Source organism: Zootoca vivipara, chromosome 15, assembly GCF_963506605.1.
Source record: "Zootoca vivipara chromosome 15, rZooViv1.1, whole genome shotgun sequence".
Classification (NCBI taxonomy): domain Eukaryota; kingdom Metazoa; phylum Chordata; class Lepidosauria; order Squamata; family Lacertidae; genus Zootoca; species Zootoca vivipara.
In genome coordinates this window covers 25,788,470-25,810,266 of record NC_083290.1, presented here as the reverse complement: position 1 = coordinate 25,810,266, position 21,797 = coordinate 25,788,470, and the positions used below count along the sequence as shown (strand labels likewise).

At 45.2% G+C, this 21,797-nt stretch overlaps 2 protein-coding genes across 6 annotated transcripts in view; both read right to left on the bottom strand.

Moving 5' to 3' along the window:
- The window catches only part of LOC118097186 (uncharacterized), a 57,808-nt gene extending 45,369 nt beyond the window's left edge, over positions 1-12,439 (bottom strand). For 4 of the 5 annotated variants that reach the window (XM_060268313.1, XM_060268315.1, XM_060268316.1 and 1 more), the window contains exons 1-8: positions 12,191-12,439; positions 9,122-9,235; positions 8,785-8,953; positions 7,374-7,542; positions 5,284-5,472; positions 4,767-4,959; positions 3,654-3,781; positions 811-948 (exon numbers count right to left, since the gene is read on the bottom strand). In XM_060268313.1, coding sequence (XP_060124296.1) covers positions 811-948; positions 3,654-3,781; positions 4,767-4,959; positions 5,284-5,472; positions 7,374-7,542; positions 8,785-8,882 — 915 coding nt within the window. In that variant the 5' untranslated portion in view covers positions 8,883-8,953; positions 9,122-9,235; positions 12,191-12,439. The remainder of the gene's footprint in view (positions 1-810; positions 949-3,653; positions 3,782-4,766; positions 4,960-5,283; positions 5,473-7,373; positions 7,543-8,784; positions 8,954-9,121; positions 9,236-12,190) is intronic. The other variant, XM_060268314.1, reaches the window with a different exon arrangement.
- A 1,188-nt stretch (positions 12,440-13,627) lies between these two features.
- LOC132591212 (multiple epidermal growth factor-like domains protein 11) lies at positions 13,628-16,875 on the bottom strand. Its single transcript, XM_060268616.1, has 3 exons — positions 16,510-16,875; positions 15,121-15,288; positions 13,628-14,090 (listed from the first exon to the last, which is right to left on the bottom strand). The coding sequence occupies exons 1-3, from the start codon at positions 16,750-16,752 to the stop codon at positions 13,866-13,868; spliced, it is 636 nt and encodes a 211-aa protein (XP_060124599.1). The 5' UTR covers positions 16,753-16,875; the 3' UTR covers positions 13,628-13,865.
- Between the last annotated feature and the right edge of the window lie 4,922 nt (positions 16,876-21,797).

Here is a 21,797-nt window from a genome sequence, read left to right as displayed (position 1 = left end):
CTCCTTAGGTCCTGATGATGTTCTTTGCTCTATTATTGCTGTCCCACTTAAGTTGATGCAACTGCAGTGTATTACTGGTGGATGATTGCATGAGAACAGGCCTCCAGACAGCAATAATGTGGTAACACTGGGGAAGTATCACAAAGTAATGAATACAGTGGAGTGATATGTGGATAAAGATAGGACGCAGGTGGCTCCGTGGTCTAAACCACTGAGCCTCTTGGCCTTTCCGATCAGAAGGTTGGCAGTTCGAATCCCCGTGACAGAGTGAGTTCCCGTTGCTCTGTCCCAGCTCTTGTCAACCTAGCAGTTCGAAAGCACAACAGTGCAAGTACATAGATATGTACCACTGTGGTGGGGAAGTAAATGTCATTTCTGTGCACTCTGGCTTCTGTCACGGTCTTCCATTGCGCCAGAAGCGGTTTAAGTCATGCTGGCCACATGACCCAGAAAGCTGTCTGTGAACAAACGCCGGCTCCCTCGGCCTGAAAGTGAGATGAGCGCTGCAACCCCATAGTCACCTTTGACTGGACTTAACCATCTAGGGGTCCTTTACCATTATAAATCCACCAGTAATGCACTACAGTTGCATCAATGGCATGTTGAAAACCACCAGTCTGGAGGGGCCAAAGAGCATGCTTTTTAAAAATAAATTGCTGTGGGTGATGGCATTTTTTTTGCAACCCCTCCAGAAACCCCACAAAATGTTTCCTGACCATGAGTCAATGCAGCCTTCGATCCAAGAAAGATCAACCACCCTTGCATTAATCAGAAATAACTGATCATCTGGAGAAGTACTTCTACTTCTACCTGCTGTTTTGCTTTGACATAGTTCCCCATCAGTACATCATCACAAGGATCAGCTCTGTCAGGGATGCACAGCTTGGCTAGCCAAAGATCTCTGAGCATGGCTGCTTCATCCTGAAGTTTATGGTACAAGATTTTCAGCTGCAAAGAGAAAGGAAGCACACAAAATGAGCAGGTTGCAGTTGTGCTGGGCTTGGCTCCCATCTCCCAAATTCTATGTGCATGCAACTATAAGACATATGCAATTGTTATAAATTGTTATAGCAATCTATTAGAATATAATCTAAATGGGAAGAACTGAGGAAGAGAGAACAGCAGCCTTAAAAATGCCTCAGGTGCAGGGCTGGCTTTAGGCAGACCCCCGGTGGCGCAGTGCGCCAGGGCGCCGAGCCGGTAGGAAACCATGCTGCACCCTGCAAGGGCAGGGGCACCGGAGCGATCTCCGCCCCTCAGCGCCAGGGCGCGCGACCTGCTCAAGACTGCCCTGCTCAGGTGCTATGCTAAACCAGGGGCCCTCCAGATGTTGAGGGACTACAACTCCCATGGAATATGCAGTGTGGGGCTAATGGGAGTTGGAGTCCATCAACATCTGGATATGTTCTTACCTTATTCCTGTGCTAAAATAAGGGATGGACCCTTTGGCTCCTTAGACCCCAAAGAAGAGAATTCTAAAGGGTGCTAGAACTTTAATACTCCTGGAACTCAGCTACATTAGTGTGAGGGGCAAGGGATATCGCGAAGCCCCTCCCCTCCTGAGTTCCAGCCCAGCCCCGAGCGAGGCTGAAAGGAGGGAAAGCTCCAGCTCAAGTGGGGAAACAGGAAGTGGTGTCCAAGGCTCTGGCAGGGTAGAAGAGCCATCGTCCCAGGTGGGACAGGAAGGAGGAAGGAAGGGGGGCAGACCAGTCCCCCCAACTCCGGAACTTCGCAGAAAGCGTCGGGGGAAGAGGATGGGTCTCCCCAAGTTGTTATGCTGGCGCAAGACGCGCCAAAAGCCACTTGGAGGTTCTGATTCAAGCTGAACAGATGTGTCTTTGTAAATAGCACTGCCATTAGCACTGTAAATACTCAGCACCAATAAAAGATAAAATGCAGAGCTGTGTAGAGTCGTTACTCTGAAGTAGCCTTCTCCGGCCACCGTGACAGCAACCTCCAAGTGGCTTTTGGCGCGTCTTGCGCCAGCATAACAACTTGGGGAGACCCATCCTCTTCCCCCGACGCTTTCTGCGAAGTTCCGGAGTTGGGGGGACTGGTCTGCCCCCCTTCCTTCCTCCTTCCTGTCCCACCTGGGACGATGGCTCTTCTACCCTGCCAGAGCCTTGGACACCACTTCCTGTTTCCCCACTTGAGCTGGAGCTTTCCCTCCTTTCAGCCTCGCTCGGGGCTGGGCTGGAACTCAGGAGGGGAGGGGCTTCGTGATATCCCTTGCCCCTCACAATTAGTAAAAAACAACAACAGAGTTTTGAATGTGTTATAAACCTGCAACACCAGATGTCGCTGGATAGCAGCAGCAGCAGCAGCAGCAACAACAACAACATTCTATGCAATTTTTTTCCTTTTGTTATAACGATTTAATTTTTGACTTATTTATAGTGGCTTCTCCCTGTGTGTAGATCCAGCCCAGTCTATCTTGCGCAGTACTGTTTACACTGACTGCCAGCAGCTCTACATGATTTCAGACAGGGATCTCTCATACCTGGTGGTGCTGGGGATTAAACCTGGCACCAGCTGCAAGTAAAGCAGATGCTGAGCTATGGCCCTTTTCTGTGGCAGCTTGCAAGAGGCAAATACTGCTGTCCTGATCGCAATTGTGCTGTTTTTGTTGTTTCGGATTTATTTATATTTTGCAAAGGAGAAAACAATGCAATGTTGCTGTGTGGCTCATTTTTACTTACAAATATCTTTCTTTGAAACTGTCTTAGTCACTTTAACCAGCACTTGGCCTCCCCCAGTTTTCCAAAAGTCCACTGGAATTCAAGCATAGGCCTGTCACTAACCTGGTGACTGACTTTGCTACAGAACAACAATGTCAGTGAGTAAAGGTCAGTGTTTTCTCTCAGAGTACTAGGTAAAAAGGTAAAAGGTAAAGGACCCCTGGGCGGTTAAGTCCAGTCAAAGGCAACTATGGGGTTGCAGTGCTCATCTCACTTTCAGGCCAAGGGCCATGTGGCCAACAGGACTAAACCATGTCTGGCACAACGGAACACTGTGACAGAAGCCAGAGCGCAAGGAAACACCGTTTACCTTCCTGCCGGAGTGGTACCTATTTATCTACTTGCACTTTTGGACGTGCTTTCAAACTGCTAGGTTGGCAGGAGCTGGGACAGAACAATGGGAGCTCATTCTGTCATGGGGATTCGAACCGCTGACCTTCTGATCAGCAAGCCCAAGAGGCTCAGTGGTTTAGACCACAGCGCCACCCGAGTACTACAGCACACTGAAGACATCAAGATGTGACTCTAGCCTTGGTACAATCGTACTGTTGTTAGGAACATAAGAATATCAGAAGAGACCTGCTGGATCAGGCCAAAGACCCTTCTAGTCCAACACCCTATTCTCACAGGGGCCAACCAGTGGTCCCAGCCCTGCAGATGCCCAGTGGTCTGTTGTCACAACTCCCTGCCTGGGTCAGGTGACTAAAGAAGCCAATCACATTCCACCTGGCTTTATAAAGCTGCTTGCTCTTCTCAGTCCCTCAGGTGAAGGCTGAGCTCTTCACACACTGCCTATTCTTGCTTCCCTACTTGCGGTGCCACCCTCCTGCTTCCATGACGCCAACCCCCGACAATGACTTCTAAAACCAGCTCAACTGGGTGAAAATCCAAACAGAGGAAACAACCACTAGGCACCTCTTCCTTAAACTGGCTCAGTTTGGCTGTAACTGCCAGAGACTGTGCGACCAGAATTTCAAAGAAGGCGTTGGTATTGAATGAGTCCAGATCTATTTGTTCTTCCGTGTCCCATATTTCACACTTGCCTAGGAAGAGAGCTAGAATGAGTGCTGCAATATTAGCACAAACAGCAATAGTAATAATAATAATAATAATAATAATAATAATAATAATAATGGCTGCAGTAATAACAACAGAGGAATGTGAAGGTGGGGTGTGTGTTAAGGAGGGTAGAGGAGCACAGCAACAATATCCTGCTCAATGCATTCATAATATATAATAATTATTGCTAACATACTTGCTTGGATAAGTTCCATCCACTGGTAAGCATAGTTAGACTGGGCTGTAAGGTAGAGAACTACTGTATTCCCATTCTACAGACAGAAAACTGAGGCCGAAACATAGTGACTTGTGTTAAAAACAAAACACTGAAGCCATTCTTGACTGTAGTGGGATTTGAATGCAGGTATCCCTTGTTTCTTAACAACAACAACAAACTAATCAATTGATCACACTGGCTCTCTGATATGAGCTCAGCAGATCCCCTGTGACAGGGATGATCCTGTGGCCCTCCCGATGTTGAGCGACAACTCTTATCATTCAATTAGCCAGCATGATGGGGGTTGTAGTCCAGCAACATCTGGAAGGCACCACAAGTTGAAGGCTGCCACAAGTTCATTCTGTATTATGCGAAGAAGAAAATCACAGGGATTCTGGGGTAGCATTTGCAACAGCATCCCCCATGCTTTAACACAATACCCCCCCCGAGTGCAAACCAATATTTATCAAGGCAGGGGTAAGTAACCTGTGACCCTCCAGTTGTTGTTGGAGGACTCCAACTCCCATCGGCTCCAACCATTATGGTCAATGGGCTCTGTAGTCCATCTGGAGGGCCAGAGTTCCACAGACCCCCAAATCTAAATTAATTCAAAGGTTAGTTGGTGGTAAGGAAAGGATTTTATGCTACCTCTCATGAAGAAGCAGTCCTCCATGGATGCACCCATCAAACGTGATTTGGTTCTTTATTTATGTGCAGTGTCTGTATCATATACTGTAAAAGATTATTCATACCTTCTCTTTTCTCCATATGGCTGAAGTTCTTTTCCAAACTGCCTGCTTGCTGCATTCCAGGGTGATATTTTCTGAGGGTAAGGACTGTGGATTCTCTGGAGGAATATTTGTCTATATTATATTTCAGCTGTAACTTTCGGAATCGTGGGGAAGGGCTTCCTTTCCTGGAGAAGCCAAAGGTTTGGCAAAAAATCTGCAAAATTCATGAGAAAAGTACTTACAGGAGCAGGGACATTTCCACATTCCCAGGAAAATCTACACACACACACACACACACACACACACACACACACACACACACACACTGTTCACACATTACATTCAACATGTTTACAATCTGTGTACCTGTGTATACAATAACTGTGCTGTACAAATCAGCAAGTGTTCACTCTTTCTCACAAAGACTTGTACATGTGTAGAGACAGCTTGCACCTGTGGTCAGTGTAATGTGTGAATAAGGCCTACAAATGCACAAAATTAGGGGGTAGTTGCCTCCCCTTGCCTTTCGTTTACTCACAATCAGTAGCAGGCAAACAATGAGGAGAAAGACGACTCCGATTATAATCCCAATAATTGCTCGCCAGTCAGGTTTCAGAATGAGGTCTGGGATCCTGGCAACCCCCACTTGCACCATGTGTCTGGGAGTCGTTGGGAAGAAGGGACCCTCATCATAACACTGTCCACCATAGGGCATGACTCTGACATACTTCAGGAAAGGAACAGACAGACACAGGGAACCCAGGTCAGGGGCACAAAGGAGGAAGATTCACACATAGCCACAAACACAGAAAGGGGAGTCTATAAGGACCAAATGAGATGTATACATCATGTATACGTGTTTTATAACTTTTAGCTTTGAGGTGATTTCATTGTGATTTTTTCCCCAGCAAGCTTGCTTTAATATCTGATTTATCATGGGTTATTTTAATGTAAACCTCTTAGAGGTTTTGATTTTTAAACATGATATAAATCATGTTCCCTCTCCCCCTTCCCATACTTGCATTTACCAGGCAGAGTTTTAGAAAAAATATATATTATTAAATGGAAACTTAATAAACTGAGTCTGTGTGATCATTATTTCAGATCCCACCAAGTCTGGAGTGGAAACTTAACCTTTCCTCCCTGCTAGGATGCTGAGGAAAATACCTTCTTTTTTCCAAGCTGGAATTTATTTTGTATGGAGGGGAGGAGCAGCACAAACTGGGGGATTTCTTCTCAATTCAGTTACTGGTTTTAAAGGAATTATTTTCTTCAGGACCTCAGCAGGGGAGCAAAAGGGATAAATTTCCCCCTTCCACACCTGCTGGGATTCCAGTAATTATTGGGCATGTTATAATTTCCTCTTAAAATGAAACAAACAAACAAACAAACAAACAACAAGACAACCATTCTGCACAATAAATGCAAAGATATATTTAACAGCACATCTTGTGTTTGGTCCTAAGATGAGACGACTAGTTTCATAGCTGGACCCCCACTTCAATGCACTTCTTACATACATGTTCACAAATCCACACATTGTATATGCATGTGGCCCCTGGGAGGTTGCACAGAAGGGTAGATGACCCTCAGTCTGAAAAAGGTTCCTCATGCCTGCCCTAGTGCCACTCATTTGGAGCCAATGACTGCTAAAGCAGGCCATACCCCTTTAAATGAGTAGGCATCTCTCACCAAAGACAGACATAACAGCTGACAAGAGATGCAGCTCCTACTTGTCTGGTAGGTTGGCTGGTGCTGAAGCAACATTTGAGCTCTGCTCTGTTGGAGTCTCCAGCCCGAGACATGCATGGAGCTGTCCATGGTACTACGAACCTCTCATCTACTGCTGAGGCCATTGGTCAAAATGGAGCACTAGTGTTGTTGGAATGTGGCTTGCTGTCCAAAAGCAAGAGTCGAAAGCCTTGCCCACATTTTGCTTCTAGCCACACCTATTTTGCCTCTAGCCCTTCCTACTATTGGCATGCTGCCCCACCTCTGGAATCTCACCCTTGGCCTGAAAAATGATTGCACCCAGCTCCAGGGAAGGTGGAGAATGGGATCACTAAAATGCATACCTGGCTACTTGGAGGGTTGCCTCCTTCTGTGCAAAGCAGCCTGGATCCTCCTACGAGGATAGTCTTCTGGGTCCCTTCCCTCCATCTGATGTTAGGAGGGTGATGCTGGCAGAAGGGACCTTTTTGGTTGTAGCAATGTAGCCCCTTGTCTATGGAATGCGCTCCCTTAGGAAGTTTCCCTGGTGCTCATCCTATTGTTTTGGTGCCAAGCAGATCCTTTAAAAAAATTACCCATGTGTTTCAGCCTGTTCTAGAGCTCCTTTTTAGTTTTATGGTGGAGTTCGGCTAGACTTTGTTAGTTTGATGGGCCGCTGTTCTGTGCTCTGATATTTGCTTTTGAAGTTCTGCTGTTTTCTTTTATGATCTGTGCCACGAGCTTCATATGGAAAGGTGTCCCAAAAGTTATGTAAACCAAGGATTAAGCGGCTGAACCAATGGCCCATCCCTCCCACAGATGAGATACACCACCCATTGCAAATGTTTATCAGACTAATGAATGCACCTCACTGGAAACTCTCCTTTGTAAGCAAACATGCCACAACCCGAAACAAACCATTCTTTTGTGCTGGTTGCTACTTAGCCTCAAGACATAAGTTCCGGGATCATGGAACTGGTAAAAGAAGAGCAGGAAGTTGTCGGAGCCTGAGGCCAACTTAGCTTCTTCTGCTAGGCTGCGGAAACCTCCCCAGTCAAACTCATGGTTTGTATTGTACAGGCTGTTGCTAAGGAAAGACACAAGACAAACATGTTGGCTGCCCAAATTATCTTGATTCCAAAAATGGTACTTGCAGTTTTAACTCTGATTCTACCCTCAGTACAACAGACAGGACAGAGATGCAAGATTAAACAGAATTTATTAGGGAAGCTGCTATCCATTTAGATCAGTTTTACTGATCACAGGAAACAGAAGGACATTCTGTGTTGACAGTATGATAGTATGTGTATTTAGAGTTACCTGCTCAGAAAATGACAACCAAAATGATCAGGTGTGTGGAGCAACTTCCATATGAGTAATGGTTAAAATATCTGGGACTTTCTAGTTTAGAAAAAAGGAAGTTCGGGGACGGGGTGGGGGTGCCATTAAAAATGATGCACGGAGTTGATAAAGTGGGTAGCCGTTTTTATTTGTCATTCATAATCGTGGAACTAGGGGTCATACAATGAAGCTGATTGGTGAGAGATTGTGAAACAGGATGAAACAGGAACTCACTGCCTATTGACATGAGGCAGGCACCCGATAAAAATGTATTTGTTCAGTCACGCCTGTCCAGACATGTAGAATGTTGATCATAGAATTGTAGAATTGGAAGGGACCCTTAGGATCATCTAGTCCAGGCACCCCCAAACTCGGCTCGCCAGATGTTTTGGGACTACAACTCCCATCATCCCTAGCTAACAGTACCAGTGGTCAGGGATGATGGGAGTTGTAGTCCCAAAACATCTGGAGGGCCAAGTTTGGGGTTGCCTGATCTAGCCCAACCCCCTGCAATACAGGAATATGCGGTTTTCTCACATGGGGATTGAACCTGCAACCTTGGCATTATCAGCATCACACTCTGATCTGGTTTATAGCTTATCACTGATTTTGTTTTTCGAATGTTTTATATAGTTGTTTTTAACTGATAATTGCATTGTTTTGATATTCTGCTTTGAATTTGTTGGGTTTTTTTTTTTTACAACCCAGCTGTATATAAATTTTATGAAATAAATACATTTTGAGGCAATTTTTGTATGTTTCTTTCATTAGTAATATGTATTAGTATGCACACTTTATGCTAGTAGATCCATTTTTGCACACATTATTTGACTGGAGAATTGCATTGTAAAATTCAGTGTGAATTTCAAAGAACGGCTGTGTTTCGGTTTGCATGTTGTTCAGAACGCACGAACGAGGCCAGCTTGGCATTCAGTGTGAACTGAATGTAACAAGCCCACCCCACCCCCCAAACGCAATGCTTACTTACACATCATAAACTGGATAATGATCCTTAGAAACAATGAACATGACAATGTCGTGAATCTTGAGGCAGGTAGTAGGGTTGTAGATGCCACTGAATGTCATTTTCAGTGTAGATTTGGAAGGTTGCTGGGGCCAGGACTTGTAAAATGCAAAATCTTTTTCGCTAGATGTCCCTGTGTGAACATAAAAACCAAGTGAATTGGGAACTGCATAGGAAAAGAGCTTTAGGAATCTGCTCAGCGATTGTGTGGGCTCATGCTTGTGTCAACAGGCAATTCCACCTGGGTGGTGTACAAGCATACTGTTGAGTACTGCCAGAAAAAAAGCACAGTGTATAATACCTGTAGATGTCGTGGAGCGCAATCTATTTTGGGAGTCTAACAGAACCGCATTTGAGGTAAGGAAGTAGTGTAGGAGCTCTGGTTCAGGATCGTACACCCCCAAGAATCCTCTTCCTGAAATGACATTGGAAAAACCCAAACAAACCAAAGGTCATAGGCCTGCTCTCTCTGCCTAGACTTCTTCCAGGTGACCTGCATTCATCCAGGTTTGTCTGCAGGGAGGTCACACCAGTCAAGTGTTATCCACACTTTCCAATGCAGCAACAAACTGCTTTGCATATTTACTTGCAGGACAAGGCATCGGACTTCCCATACCCCAACCCATATAAATAAGAGACCAATAAGACCGAGTTTGGGGTAAAAACAGGCCACAACTTCATTGAATACAGTAGTACCTTGGTTCTCAAATGCCTTGGTACGCAAACGCCTTGGTTCTCAAACGCTGAAAACCCGAAAGCAAGTGTTCCAGTTTTTGAACGTTTTTTGGAAGCCGAACATCTGATGCAGCTGTTGGCTATTGTTTCTGGGGTGCCTGCACCAATCATAAGCTGTGCCTTGGTTTTTGAACATTTCAGAAGTCAAACGGACTTCCGGAATGTTTGTTTTTGAGGCATTTCCGGTTAATTTGTTTTTGTGACTGTGTGGAACCCAGTTCAGCTACTGATTGATTGACTGTGCTATGTACTGTGGAAATGCATAAAAGCCCCCCACCCAAACATCAGTGCAGGTAAGAATTTTTTAAAAAATTTTTTAGCATCTACAATACTGTCTTATTTGTTTTATAGTACAGTACATTGATTATTGCTTTCATTTTATGGATCAATGGTCTCGTTAGATAGTAAAATTCATGTTAAATTGCTGTTTTAGGGGTTGCTTTTAAAAGTCTGGAACGAATTAATCTGACTTTGGTTTTGGAACAGACTTCTGGAACGGATTAAGTTTGAGAACCAAGGTACCACTGTACAGATGAAAGAGGTTTGGCTTGGGCATGGGGCAATCTAAATACTTCCAGCCCACCTGCTGGAAGTGACGCATGGTCAATCCAGCTGGTGGTTTCAATAGGGTGTGTCAATAATTCGGCCGTCCTGGGGGCCAGTTGTCAGACTGGTCCCACAGGCCAAATATGCGATTGCTCTCACAAACGTGATGAACAACACACATCAGTAAATAAGGCTTAACTGCTTTATTTACATATAAACAAACTGGGAGCTCTACATCATGGCTCCCTCTCTCTGGCATAACAGCCAGTAAAGAGAAAGAACAAAGGAAAACAACAGTCCCACGTAAACATCCTGTCTACATCACTTCCACTCTGTGGGAATGAAAACACATACAGTCATATGATACACAATAACCCTATGACTGCAGACGGGGAATGAATCCTAACAGGGTGACCCCCGCAGGGACCGCTGTCTGGGGGAGTGCCTTCGGCCTTGGCCCCCCTGAGCACATGGACATGGCCACTCCCCCCAGATCCCTTTAACGGGATACTCCAGTGTTTGGCGGGGCAGGCAAGGACTACACCCTCGAGGGAAGCCCACTGTTGGGTCCATTGGCTCCACCCCTGGCTCCGCCCACATCCCAGCCTGCATCCCCATTTGCCAATACAGGGTGCAGGCTAGGACCTCGCTCCTGATAGGTGGTGGGGGCTTATGCCACCTCCGCCTATCAGGAAGGGCACTGCCGTTTGAATTCCACTGTCGGGGCCCCAGTGAAGCCTCTTCCGTCCTGCAATGCCGCTGCACCAAGAGAGGTGAGCGGACTTGTTAGTTAGTTAGTTTTAAAAGTATTAATCAACCACTTAATTTTAAAGAATTATAATCTCCGAGCAGTGTGCAATTTAAAATCAATTTAAAATATAATTTAAACAAAAATGCAACACAAAGCCAGTAAAAGCGGCAGTATAAAAGCAATTCAGATAATTCAAAAACATAATAATAAAACAACAACAGGGTCTGATCTGATGGGCCAGGCTAAGCCTAGCAAAAAGATATTTCATTGCAAGACACTTGGTGCAACGGAGGGTTGCTGCTGGGCATGCAGGGTTCAACCTCTGGCACCTCTTCACATTTCCTCACCATTTTGCATTTTAATGTAATTTCCTCCTAATATAAACATTTGTATGCAATTTTGTGTAATATGTTTTTGCACAACAATTTCCATTAAAACATTGCATTTTCGTATTTGTTATTTTCACCAATATATGCATTTTCATGGACATTTTATCACCATATGTATGTATTTTTGTACATACTGCTTGGCTGGGGAGCTGCACTGCGATATTTATAAAAGTGTGAATTTTGAAGGATGGGCTGTGTTTTGGTTCTTGTGTTGTTTTGGAAAGTATGAAGTAGTTTCAGCTTTAAATGAGAACTGAATCAAGTTTCTCCCCTAAGTAATTGTGGTTCTTTTTTTCTTTTTTTGCTGTCTATGTTTGTTCTCACTACACTTTACTTCTAACCCACTCTCTAGATCTGCTTTGCAAGTCGAGCAGTCTAAAAAGGTTTTTAAATAAATAAAACACAATCACTTTATCTCTGGAGCTTCGAGGCCAACTGGCAAATGAATTGCTTTTGATTTACCATATTTGTCTGTAGAAATCAAACACCAAGCCAAATACGGTTATTTGTACAAGCCAAAAACAGCAGTGGAGTTTCTTTAGGCAATGACAGATATATCTAAATTGTACACTTAAATCAGTCTTCTACTATGCTGTCAGGAAACAGGAAAATGCACAACACACCATACCATAGGGAAGGCAGAATATTAATCAAACAGGATTAAGAGTGGAAAACTGTAAGAAAAAGAGAGATCAGGTGTGATGTTGTCATTCCAGTGTCCAGCTAGAATTTGGGAGACCTGAGTTCAAATTTCCCCTGTCATAAAAATCACTGAGTGACCTTGAGCTGGTCACTGTCTCTCAGTGCAGCCTAACTCACAGGGTTGTTCTGAAGATAAAATGGAGAGGGTGGATGGAGCCAGTTACGCTACCTTGTCCTTGAGCTATTTGGAGAGAAAAGGTGTTATAAATGCAATCCATAGATCAAAAGGACAGAACTTGTTCCTTACCACTTGTTTTTACCACGTATACAGGACATGATTTCTTGTTCTCCTCTGAGGTGCACCCATTTGGTGTGTGGAAATCGAACAGCTGCAGCGACGCTCTTATCTCTTCCAATAAAACGTCAAGCTATAAAGGATTTGAAGGAGAAGTCTTGAGAGCCCAGGTTTTACCTCCTGGCAGTATTTGCACTGATGGGCCATCAGTTTGGATGTACGCAAGAGAACTGGCGAAAGCAACACTGCTCTCAGTACATTTTGCAACAATATGCAGGGTTGCCAAAAGGAACCTCTACATTAGGGCTGGATGAGTTGTGGTCCTCTGGACTTTGCTATTGGACTTTGCTGGTCCACCTGGAAGAGGGATGGGCAGGTGCTATCCTGTTGTCGGCTTCAGGCAGAGGAAAGCCTTGACCTGGCCTGGGTGCCGTTGACGCTTCACCCCAATGAAAAGCAGGGTTGCAACCAAGAAGCATCAGTGGCAGAAAGACAAGGGCTGTTTGCACACTACTGCCATAAAACCACAACTAGGTCACTCTTTTTCTCAGTTCATGTTGGCATTGGTTTGAGGGAAAGCACATCAGAACACAGTATTTCCTAAGGAACGGCAGAATAGAAGTGGACCGTGGCTAATGTCGTTTGCGCATCTCTTCCCAGTTCCACAATGGGAGCACATTGGGTGCAGTGCAAACAAGAGTCTGCACACAGCCTTAGCAACAAGACCTCTGGGAAGGCAGGTGGGAGGATGTTGGCCTACTAGCCCACCCCACACCTGCCTTGTCAATGCAGATTCCCAACAAAACAAGTTGCTTATGATCAGCAGTGTACTGACAAATTTAGAAGTGCAGGATCACTCCATAATAGTCATGGCTTTGCTCCCTTGCAGCCACACCCCCTTCTAAGATTATGAATCTAAGATTACGCAATAATCTAATGCAATAATAATAATGAGGGATGCATTGCAACAATCAATACAGATCTCCACGTGTTGCCTTTCAGCTACTTCTATTATTTTCTGTGTGCATGATTCAGAATGCTCCAGTATCTTTTGAGGGGAAGTGACTTAAATTGTTTACCTGGCCTGTCCCCTGGCAACACCTCCCCAGGCGGGATTGGACGATTGGCTGGGGTAGGCGGAGACCCTATGTATCCAGCCTGGAGAGGTAGTGGCCAGATCCGAACTACCAGGTAGCCACTGTGTGGTCCAGGGGGCTGCGCGCGACCACGCAAAAATCCCCCCTCCCGTTTAATGCAGGGAGCGGTCATTTTGTGTGCATGATTCAGAATGCTCCAGTATCTTTTGGGGGGAGTGACTTAAATTGTGTTTTCTTCCAAGTTCCATTGCATGAAACAGAACTTGCACACCATTCTCTTGAAACTTTGGCACCTTGTGCTTTCCCTGTTCCTAAATGCTGAGCTTTGGAGCATAAAGAACAATTCCTCCTTGTTGTTCTTCCTGAGTGCCTTCTCCAGAGTGACCCTAGGAGCCAATCCTCAGTGGCTGACTCATTGCCTTTCACTCTCATTGGCTCCAATAAGCACAAAGGGAGGGTAGACTCAGTGGCTAAAAGCTCTCCCCTTTCATGCTGATTGGGCAGCTCTATTTCACCAGAGACAGGGACCCTGCTGGCAACCTGTTAACAGAAATTGCCATGGGTCTTTAACCCTGCTTGAGCCCAGCCTGTTACACTTCTGCTGATGAGTTCTGGTTGTTTTTGTTTTTCACCTGGCTCCCATTTCTGAAGGCCAAAGAAAATCGGGCCGATTCTTTTTCACTGACAAATTGGAAAATGCTCCTTTGTCGTCTTCGGCACAGGCGGTTGCACAGACTGTCCAGGTTGTCCGCTTGGCAAAGGCAGAGGCCAAGAACTTTGTCATATCCCTGATAATCCTTGGGGAGAGCACAGACCTAGCAGAGAAAGTGAGATGAACGTAAGGGCTGGCACTCAATGGGGCTGATCCAATGAAGCTGGATGCTGGAAGATTCGGGGGAGACAAAAGAAAGGGCATCTTTACACAGTGCAAAATTAAACTACGGAATTCACTTCCACAGGAGGCAGTCATGGTGCCTGCCAACTTGGATGACTTTGGAAGGCTACATTCTACCTTCATTGAGAAGGATATCTGCTGCTCAGAATCACAAGCTGGGAGAGGGCTGTTGTGTTCCAGTCCTGCTTGTAGAGTTTCAGTAATGGGTGTCCGGTTGTCAGGACTCTGGAAACTAACCAAAAAGGTGACCCATGACTCCCCCAAAAAAGGAATGAAAATATACCTGTGGGTCAAGATTCAGGAAGCCTAAAAAGGACTGAAAACATGACTCACAGGTTAGGACTTGGAACGATGATCATTACTACAAACGTGAGCAAAAATGTGACCCACAAATCAGGATTCTGAAAAATGAACTGCTGCTTGACAGATGTGCTCAGAGCAGGGGAAAATGAGTGTGGGAACAGCTGCTTCGGCTTTGAATTCACCTTTAGGTGGGAAGTTGAAACACTCTCCTCTTTTGTACAGCTCCGCTTGCTGTCAAAGGTGCTAATTAGGAGCTAAGGAAATCCTGAAAAACCTGAGCAGCGACCTAGCTCAAATCTAAAGCCTTGCTAGACCTTAGATCCATCCAAGCTGTTTGGCACTTCAGGTTTTGTAATATTGTTGTGACTGAGAGGCACGTAAACTGCAGCACCAGCAGAATTTACCATGAGCAATGGCTGTGTCCTTTGGCAGTTGGCAAGCTTGGCGCTTGGGAAATCTACCGAAACTGAGGGCACGGTTGCTTAAGAAACTTCAGATGAAGGGGAACTTACTGGAAATGGGCAAAGCTGGAAAGATTAGTAACCCAAAGTGAAGCAAGAGAATGTAACTTAAAAAAAAACCCAAGCATTACTCACAGCCATTCAGTGGGAACTGGCTGCCCTGTGTTATGACATAGCGTGCAGTACCTTGTCTGAGCAGTAGTGGCGCCATCCTTCCTGAGTTAAGCATTGCCCCTCTTCGTTCCGGACAGCACCATCCCTGCAGATGTCATACACCTGCTTGACACAGTCCCATCTCCGGTCTTCTATAGGGCTTTTATACCCAGGGGCACATGGGCACTGAGCATCACTAGGCTGCAACGAGAATACTGTGTTTTGCATTTATTTATTTTTGTTAGCTCAGTGATTCACACCACTTATTTATTTATTTATTCTTAATTTGAAAGAAAGAAAGAAAGAAAGAAAGAAAGAAAGAAAGAGAGGGAGGGAGGGAGGGAGGGAGGGAGGGAGGGAGGAAGGAAGGAAGGAAGGAAGGAAGGAAGGAGTGTTCCTCTAGAATTTTAAAAAAGGCAACCAAAATGACCCAAACCCCAAGGCATCTTTCCCTATGGGGAAAGGCTACAAAGTTTGCAGCATTTTATTTTAGAGGAAGGTTCAATCTATGGCATCTCCAGGAAGGGCTGGGAATTGCCTGCTAGTCAGCATCATCAATATTCAGTTAGGTGGACCAATGGTCTGAGTCGGTATAAAGCAGCTTCCTATGTTCTTATAGCTTAAAGGAAGGACTATAGCTCAGGGGCAGAGCATCTGTTTTGCATGTAGAATGTTCAATCCTCAGCACCTTCAGGTAGGGCTAGGAATATCCTCTGCCTGAAACCCCATAGAGCTGCTGTCAGTGTAGACAATAGTGAGTTAGATGGAGCACAGTTGGTAGAGCATGAGACTTTTAGGGCTCAGCCACATAAGCAAAGAAGCAATTATTTGAATGCATTATAAACATGCAACACCAGATGGCGACAGAGAGCAGGAATTTTTTATACGTGATTTTCCATAGGTTTTCCCTCCCCTTTTGTCATAACGATCTAATTTCTGAACTATTTATAGCATTTACCCCCTGTGTGTACATCCACCCCCTATCTCAGGGCCGTGGGTTCAAGCCCCACATTGGGTGAAAGATTCCTGCATTGCAGGGGGTTGGACTAGATGATCCTTGTGGTCCTTCCCAGCTCTATGATTCTATGATCTATGGAGCAGTATTCTGGCTTGATAAGGAACCTTCCTATGTTCCTAATTTAGGAAGTGGGAGGATATCGGCAAAGTTTATAAAAGTATGCATAGGATGGAGGACGTGCTAGGGAGATGGTGTTCTCTTAGCACTAGAATTTGGGGACATCCCATGGAAGCGTTTGGTGGGAGGTTCAAGGATGGGCGGACATCCTTTTAAGTGGTTTATGGAATTTAATGCCACTAGATGCAGTCATGGCTACTCTTTTACTTGACTTTGGAAAGTGATTGGACAAATACATAGAGGATGAGGGCGCTTCCAGCTGACCCACCTATTCAGCATGCATTTACCTGGAATACTCGGCCTTCCCGAAGGCAGACACAAGTTCTTTGACCTTCCTTGGGCTGCACAGCCTCTGAGGCGCATGGGAAGCAAGCTGCTTGGCCCAGCTTAGCATTGAAAAAGTTCACAGGGCAGGCCACACATGAATGGGAGGGAGACCTTCCTGTCGAGCGAAAGGTGCCTTCTGGGCACGGGAGAGGGGTTGAGTCGCTACCCAGGCAGAAAAAACCTGAAAGCAAAATGCATGACATGAAATTGGGATGAATACAGGGATGCTGACGGGTAATGTCATGGAACACTTACCTTCAAAGGATGGACTCTAGATGAGGATTGCAGTTGGAAACTTTGAGTTGCCTGCGATGCATTGGATATCACCCTTGCTTTATAAGGTTAACAGCACATCAATCACTCACCAGCAAAACAAAGACCCTTCATCTCCCCAAGGCCATAAATGCAATATGTAATTTATCTGCAATTTTCTGCTATCACAGTTTGGCTCTTAACCTACATAAGTAATGAGAAATCTGTGTTGTTACTAGGATGTTAAAGGCATGGTGAGGATTTTTTTATTATTATGCATTTCAGGCAAGCAATCATTCAAAGATTTCATAGAGTCATAGAATCTTAGAGCTGGAAGGGTCATCTAATCCAACCCCCTGCAATGCAGGAATCTCAGCTAAAGCATCTCTGACAGATGGCCATCCAACCTCTGTCTAAAAACCTCCAAGGAAAGAGAGTCCTCCACCTCTCGTGGGAGTCTGTTCCACTGCTGAACAGCTCTTACTGTCAGAAGGTTTTTCCGAATGTTTAGTCGGAATCTCCTTTCTTGCAACTTGAAGCCATTGGTTTGAGTCCTACCCTCCAGAGCAGGAGAAAACAAGCTTGTTCCGTCTTCCATGTGACAACTCTTAAGATATTTGAAGATGGCTATCCTATCTGCTCTCAATCTCCTCTTTTCCAGGATAAAACATACCCAGCTCCTTCAAGCACTCCTCGTAAAGCTTGGTTTCCAGATCCTTGATCATCTTGGTTGCCCTCCTCTGCACACATTCCAGCTTGTCGACATCCTTCTTAAACTGTGGCACCCAGAATTGGACACTGTATTCCTAGTGTGGTCTGACCAAGGCAGAATAGAGCGGTACTATTACTTCTCTTGATCTGGACACTATACTTCTGTTGATGTGGCCTAGAATAGCATTAGCTTTTTTTGCTGCTGCATCACACTGTTGACTCATGTTAAGCCAGTGGTCCACCAAGACCCCTAGATCCTTTTCACATGTACTGCTAGTAAGCCAGGTGTCTTCCATCCTATATTTGTGCACCTGGTTCTTCTTGCCTAAGTGCAGAATCTTTCGTTTGTCCCTATTGAAATTCATTTTGTTAGCTTGTCCCCAGCTCTCCAATCTGTTAAGGTCATTCTGAATTCTGATTCTGTCTTCTGTGGTATTAGCTACCCCTCCCAGTTTGGTGTCGTCTGCAAATTGGATGAGCATCCCCTCAGTTCCTTCGTCCAAGTCATTTATAAAGACGTTGAACAACAATGGGCCCAGCACAGAACCCTGTGGCACCCCACTTGAGGAACCATTAATGAGTACTTTTTAGGTTTGGTCAGTCAACCAGCTAGGGGACCCAGGTGGCGCTGTGGGTTAAACCACTGAGCCTAGGGCTTGCTGATCAGAAGGTCGGCGGTTCGAATCCCTGTGACGGGGTGAGCTCCCGTTGCTTGGTCCCAGCTCCTGCCAACCTAGCAGTTCGAAAGCACGTCAAAATGCAAGTAGATAAATAGGTACCGCTACAGCGGGAAGGTAAACGGTGTTTCCGTGTGCTGCTCTGGTTTGCCAGAAGCAACTTTGTCATGCTGGCCACATGACCTGGAAGCTATACGCCGGCTCCCTCGGCCAATAATGCGAGATGAGCGCGCAACCCCAGAGTCGGTCACGACTGGACCTAATGGTCAGGGGTCCCTTTACCTTTACCTTACAGTCAACCAGCTACAAATCCACCTGACAGTTATCTCGTTTAACCCACATTTTACCAGCTTCCTCTCAAGAATATAGTGGGGGACTTTGTCAAAAGCCTTACTGAAATCAAGATACAGTAATTCCATCAAAAAGAGAAATCAGATTGGTCTGGCACGGCTTATTTTTGAGAAACCCATGTTGGGTCTTAGTAATCACTACATTCTTTTCTAAATGCTCACAGATTGATTGTTGAATTATCTGTTCTAGGACCTTCCCTAGTATCGATAAGCTACCCGGTCAGTAGTTACCTGGGTCTTCCTCCCCCCTCCCTTTGAAGATGGGGACAACATTTGCCTGCCTCCAGTCTGTAGGGACCTCACCTGTTCTCCAATAATACTCAATGATATTAGACAAAGGCTCTGAATTACACCCACAAGCTCCTTTATTACCCTTGGATGCAGCTCATCAGGCCCTGGAGATTTGAATTCATTTAAAGGAGCTAGGTGTTCCCTTACTACCCCCGTCTTGGGCTGCAGCCCCCTCCTTACATCATTTATTCTGTTATTACCATGTTGGGCATTGCTGAAGAAAAATCTAGCAAGCACAACAAACAAGTGCAGTTTAAAAAGCAAACAGACAAATCATTATTCGCCTACTTTATACCTGCTGGGCATGTTGAAGGGTTTCTTTGTCTTCTTGTGCAATTGAACTCGTTCTCACAATCTTCTCCTTGTCCTTGCAAATTTCCAGTGTGGCAAGAAATGAAAGCAAACAAAATAAAGATAAGGTCAAGCATATTTCGTGGATTCAAAACATTCAGTTGTTTCAGCATTGATGGGTACCCTGCGAAGCTTCTGCTTTTAAATATTTCAGTATAGTAAGAGTGTGTAAATTAAACAAGATGGAAATGGATCCCTCAGGATCGGATGACACAGGTGAGTTGCACTAGAACAGTTTTCACAAACCTGGTGCCATCAGCTCCAGGCAGCTATGTTTCAAAACCCAGGTGAATTTCTGGAGAGCATCTGATTGGGAAAGGGTGCAGTAGAATATCAAGGACAGGTGTATCGATCTCACTTATTGACTTCCAATCAGTTTGTGAAATTCACATATGCATGTTTCCAGTGCAGAGTAGACACATTGAAGTCAATGGACATGATTAACTTAGGCTCCTTAATTCCAATGGGTCTACTCTGAGTAGGATGAGCACTGTCTATATTAACACTGTGTCTTAAGCTCCCATGCTTTCCTGTTCCGATTCCTGGGTGGAATCTAGGTAAAGGTAAAGGGACCCCTGACCATTAGGTCCAGTCGTGACCGACTCTGGGGTTGTTGCGTTCATCTTGCATTATTGGCCGAGGGAGCTAACGTACAGCTTCCAGGTCATGTGGCCAGCATGACAAAGCCACTACTGGCGAACCAGAGCAGCACACGGAAACACCGTCTACCTTCCCGCTGTGGCGGTACCTGCTTATCTACTTGCACTTTGACATGCTTTCGGACTGCTAGGTTGGCAGGAGCTGGGACCGAGCAACAGGAGCTCACCCCATCATGGGGATTTGAACCGCTGACCTTCTGATCGGCAAGCCCTAGGCTCTGTGGTTTAACCCACAGTGCCACCCGCTGTCCCTGGGTGGAATCTAGACATATATATTTAAAAAACGCTGTGAAAATGCTTTTAAAAAAAAACGTTTTGAAAAATATATTGAATTTACCATAAGCTCACCATCGCCATCTAGTGCCTCATTTGTATAAGGCACTTAAAACATTATATTTGCTGCTGAAGAGCTGAGTCCCTGAACCTATGCTATGCTAGGAGAAGTGTCGTAAACTGGAATTCTCCCTTATGTGCAGCTACAACTGAACATTGCCTGGCAGGGAAACTGATTCATTAGCACGCTGGAAAAGCAGGAAAGCTCAACTCTGTAGCGGTAAGGGAATTGACTATTTGCTGCCTTGTCAATTCAATTTGAAAAGTGCACTCTACTCCCAATAGGTGGCAGCAATGCTTCTTGTGCTGTGCAAAAAGGCCACAGTTTCTGAGCCAGGGCTACAGTTTAAGGCTGATCCTTCCTAACTAAATTCCTACATGCGTTTGAATATACATCCTGGAATCATATGCTTGCCTTTTGTTTTTAATGCTTTCTATTCCAACTGTATAGCTAAGATGTGCATGGGAAGGGATGTAGCTCAGTGATGGAGCCTCTATTTTGCATGCAGGTTCAATCCTTGGCATCTCTGGGTAAAGTTGGGGACATCCCCTGTCCTAAACCATGAAAAGCTCCTGCCAGGAAGCGTGGAAAATACTCAGCTACATCCAGCCATGGTCTGACTTTGTATTAGGAAAAATCTCATAGCTGCATTACACCAGCCTTTAATTGAGAAGCATGAGGACTAGAATTGTGTTTCATTTTTTTGGGAGGGGGGAAGAATTGTAGAGTACAGTGGCCAAGCACAGCCCTTGCATGCAGAAAGTCCCAGTTTCAATTCTTGGCATTTCCTGGTAGGGCTGGGAGACACCCCGACTGAAATCCTGCATATTTGCTACCAGTCAGAACAGACAGTACTGAGCTAGATGGATCGTTGTTCTGACTTGGTATAACAGCACAGAATACCACGATAAGCTTTGATTTGATAGTGTTTGGGATCTGTGTAAAATCATGCAAATTCAAAAGAATCTGTTTTCATTCCACTGTATCTAACTTTTAACTACACCCCCGAAATGGCAAAGAGTGCGTATGTGAGCGTGTTTTCATTTTCTTGCATTCTGCCTGTCTCAGGATCGCGGTGGGGTTGCTCCAGGAGAGGATGGTGAGAAGCAGCCAGAAAGGGCGATGCCCACAGCATCCTCTCAAAATTCCAACCCCCCCCAAAAAAACATGGGCCCCCAAAAGGTTGGCAACTCTTTACTGTGGTCCAGCATTCTTGCTTCCCAGTCAGACCACAAACAGAATATGGAGATAACTAGGGTTGCCATATTTCAAAAAGTGAAATTCCAGACAGAAAAGCTGTTGAACTTTTTCTTTTGGCCAAATTTGTTGAGCTTTCGTCGCCAAAAACCAACACTGCCGACATGTGTTGCCATATGTCCGGATTTCCCAAGACTTTTTTTTTGTGATTTCTGCCCAGACACTGCTTTCGACTGTGGGATATTCTGGACATATGGCAACCCTAAAGCTAACAGCCCTATGCTACCACTGCCCCCCAAACACTGCCTCTGAACATGGAATGCCAGTTATGTGCAGTTGTTAATGCCCACCGATGGAGCTTTATCAATTCCCCTTTCAAAGGCATCTGAACTTCTGGGGGTCACCACCAGCAAGAGATGGCACGGC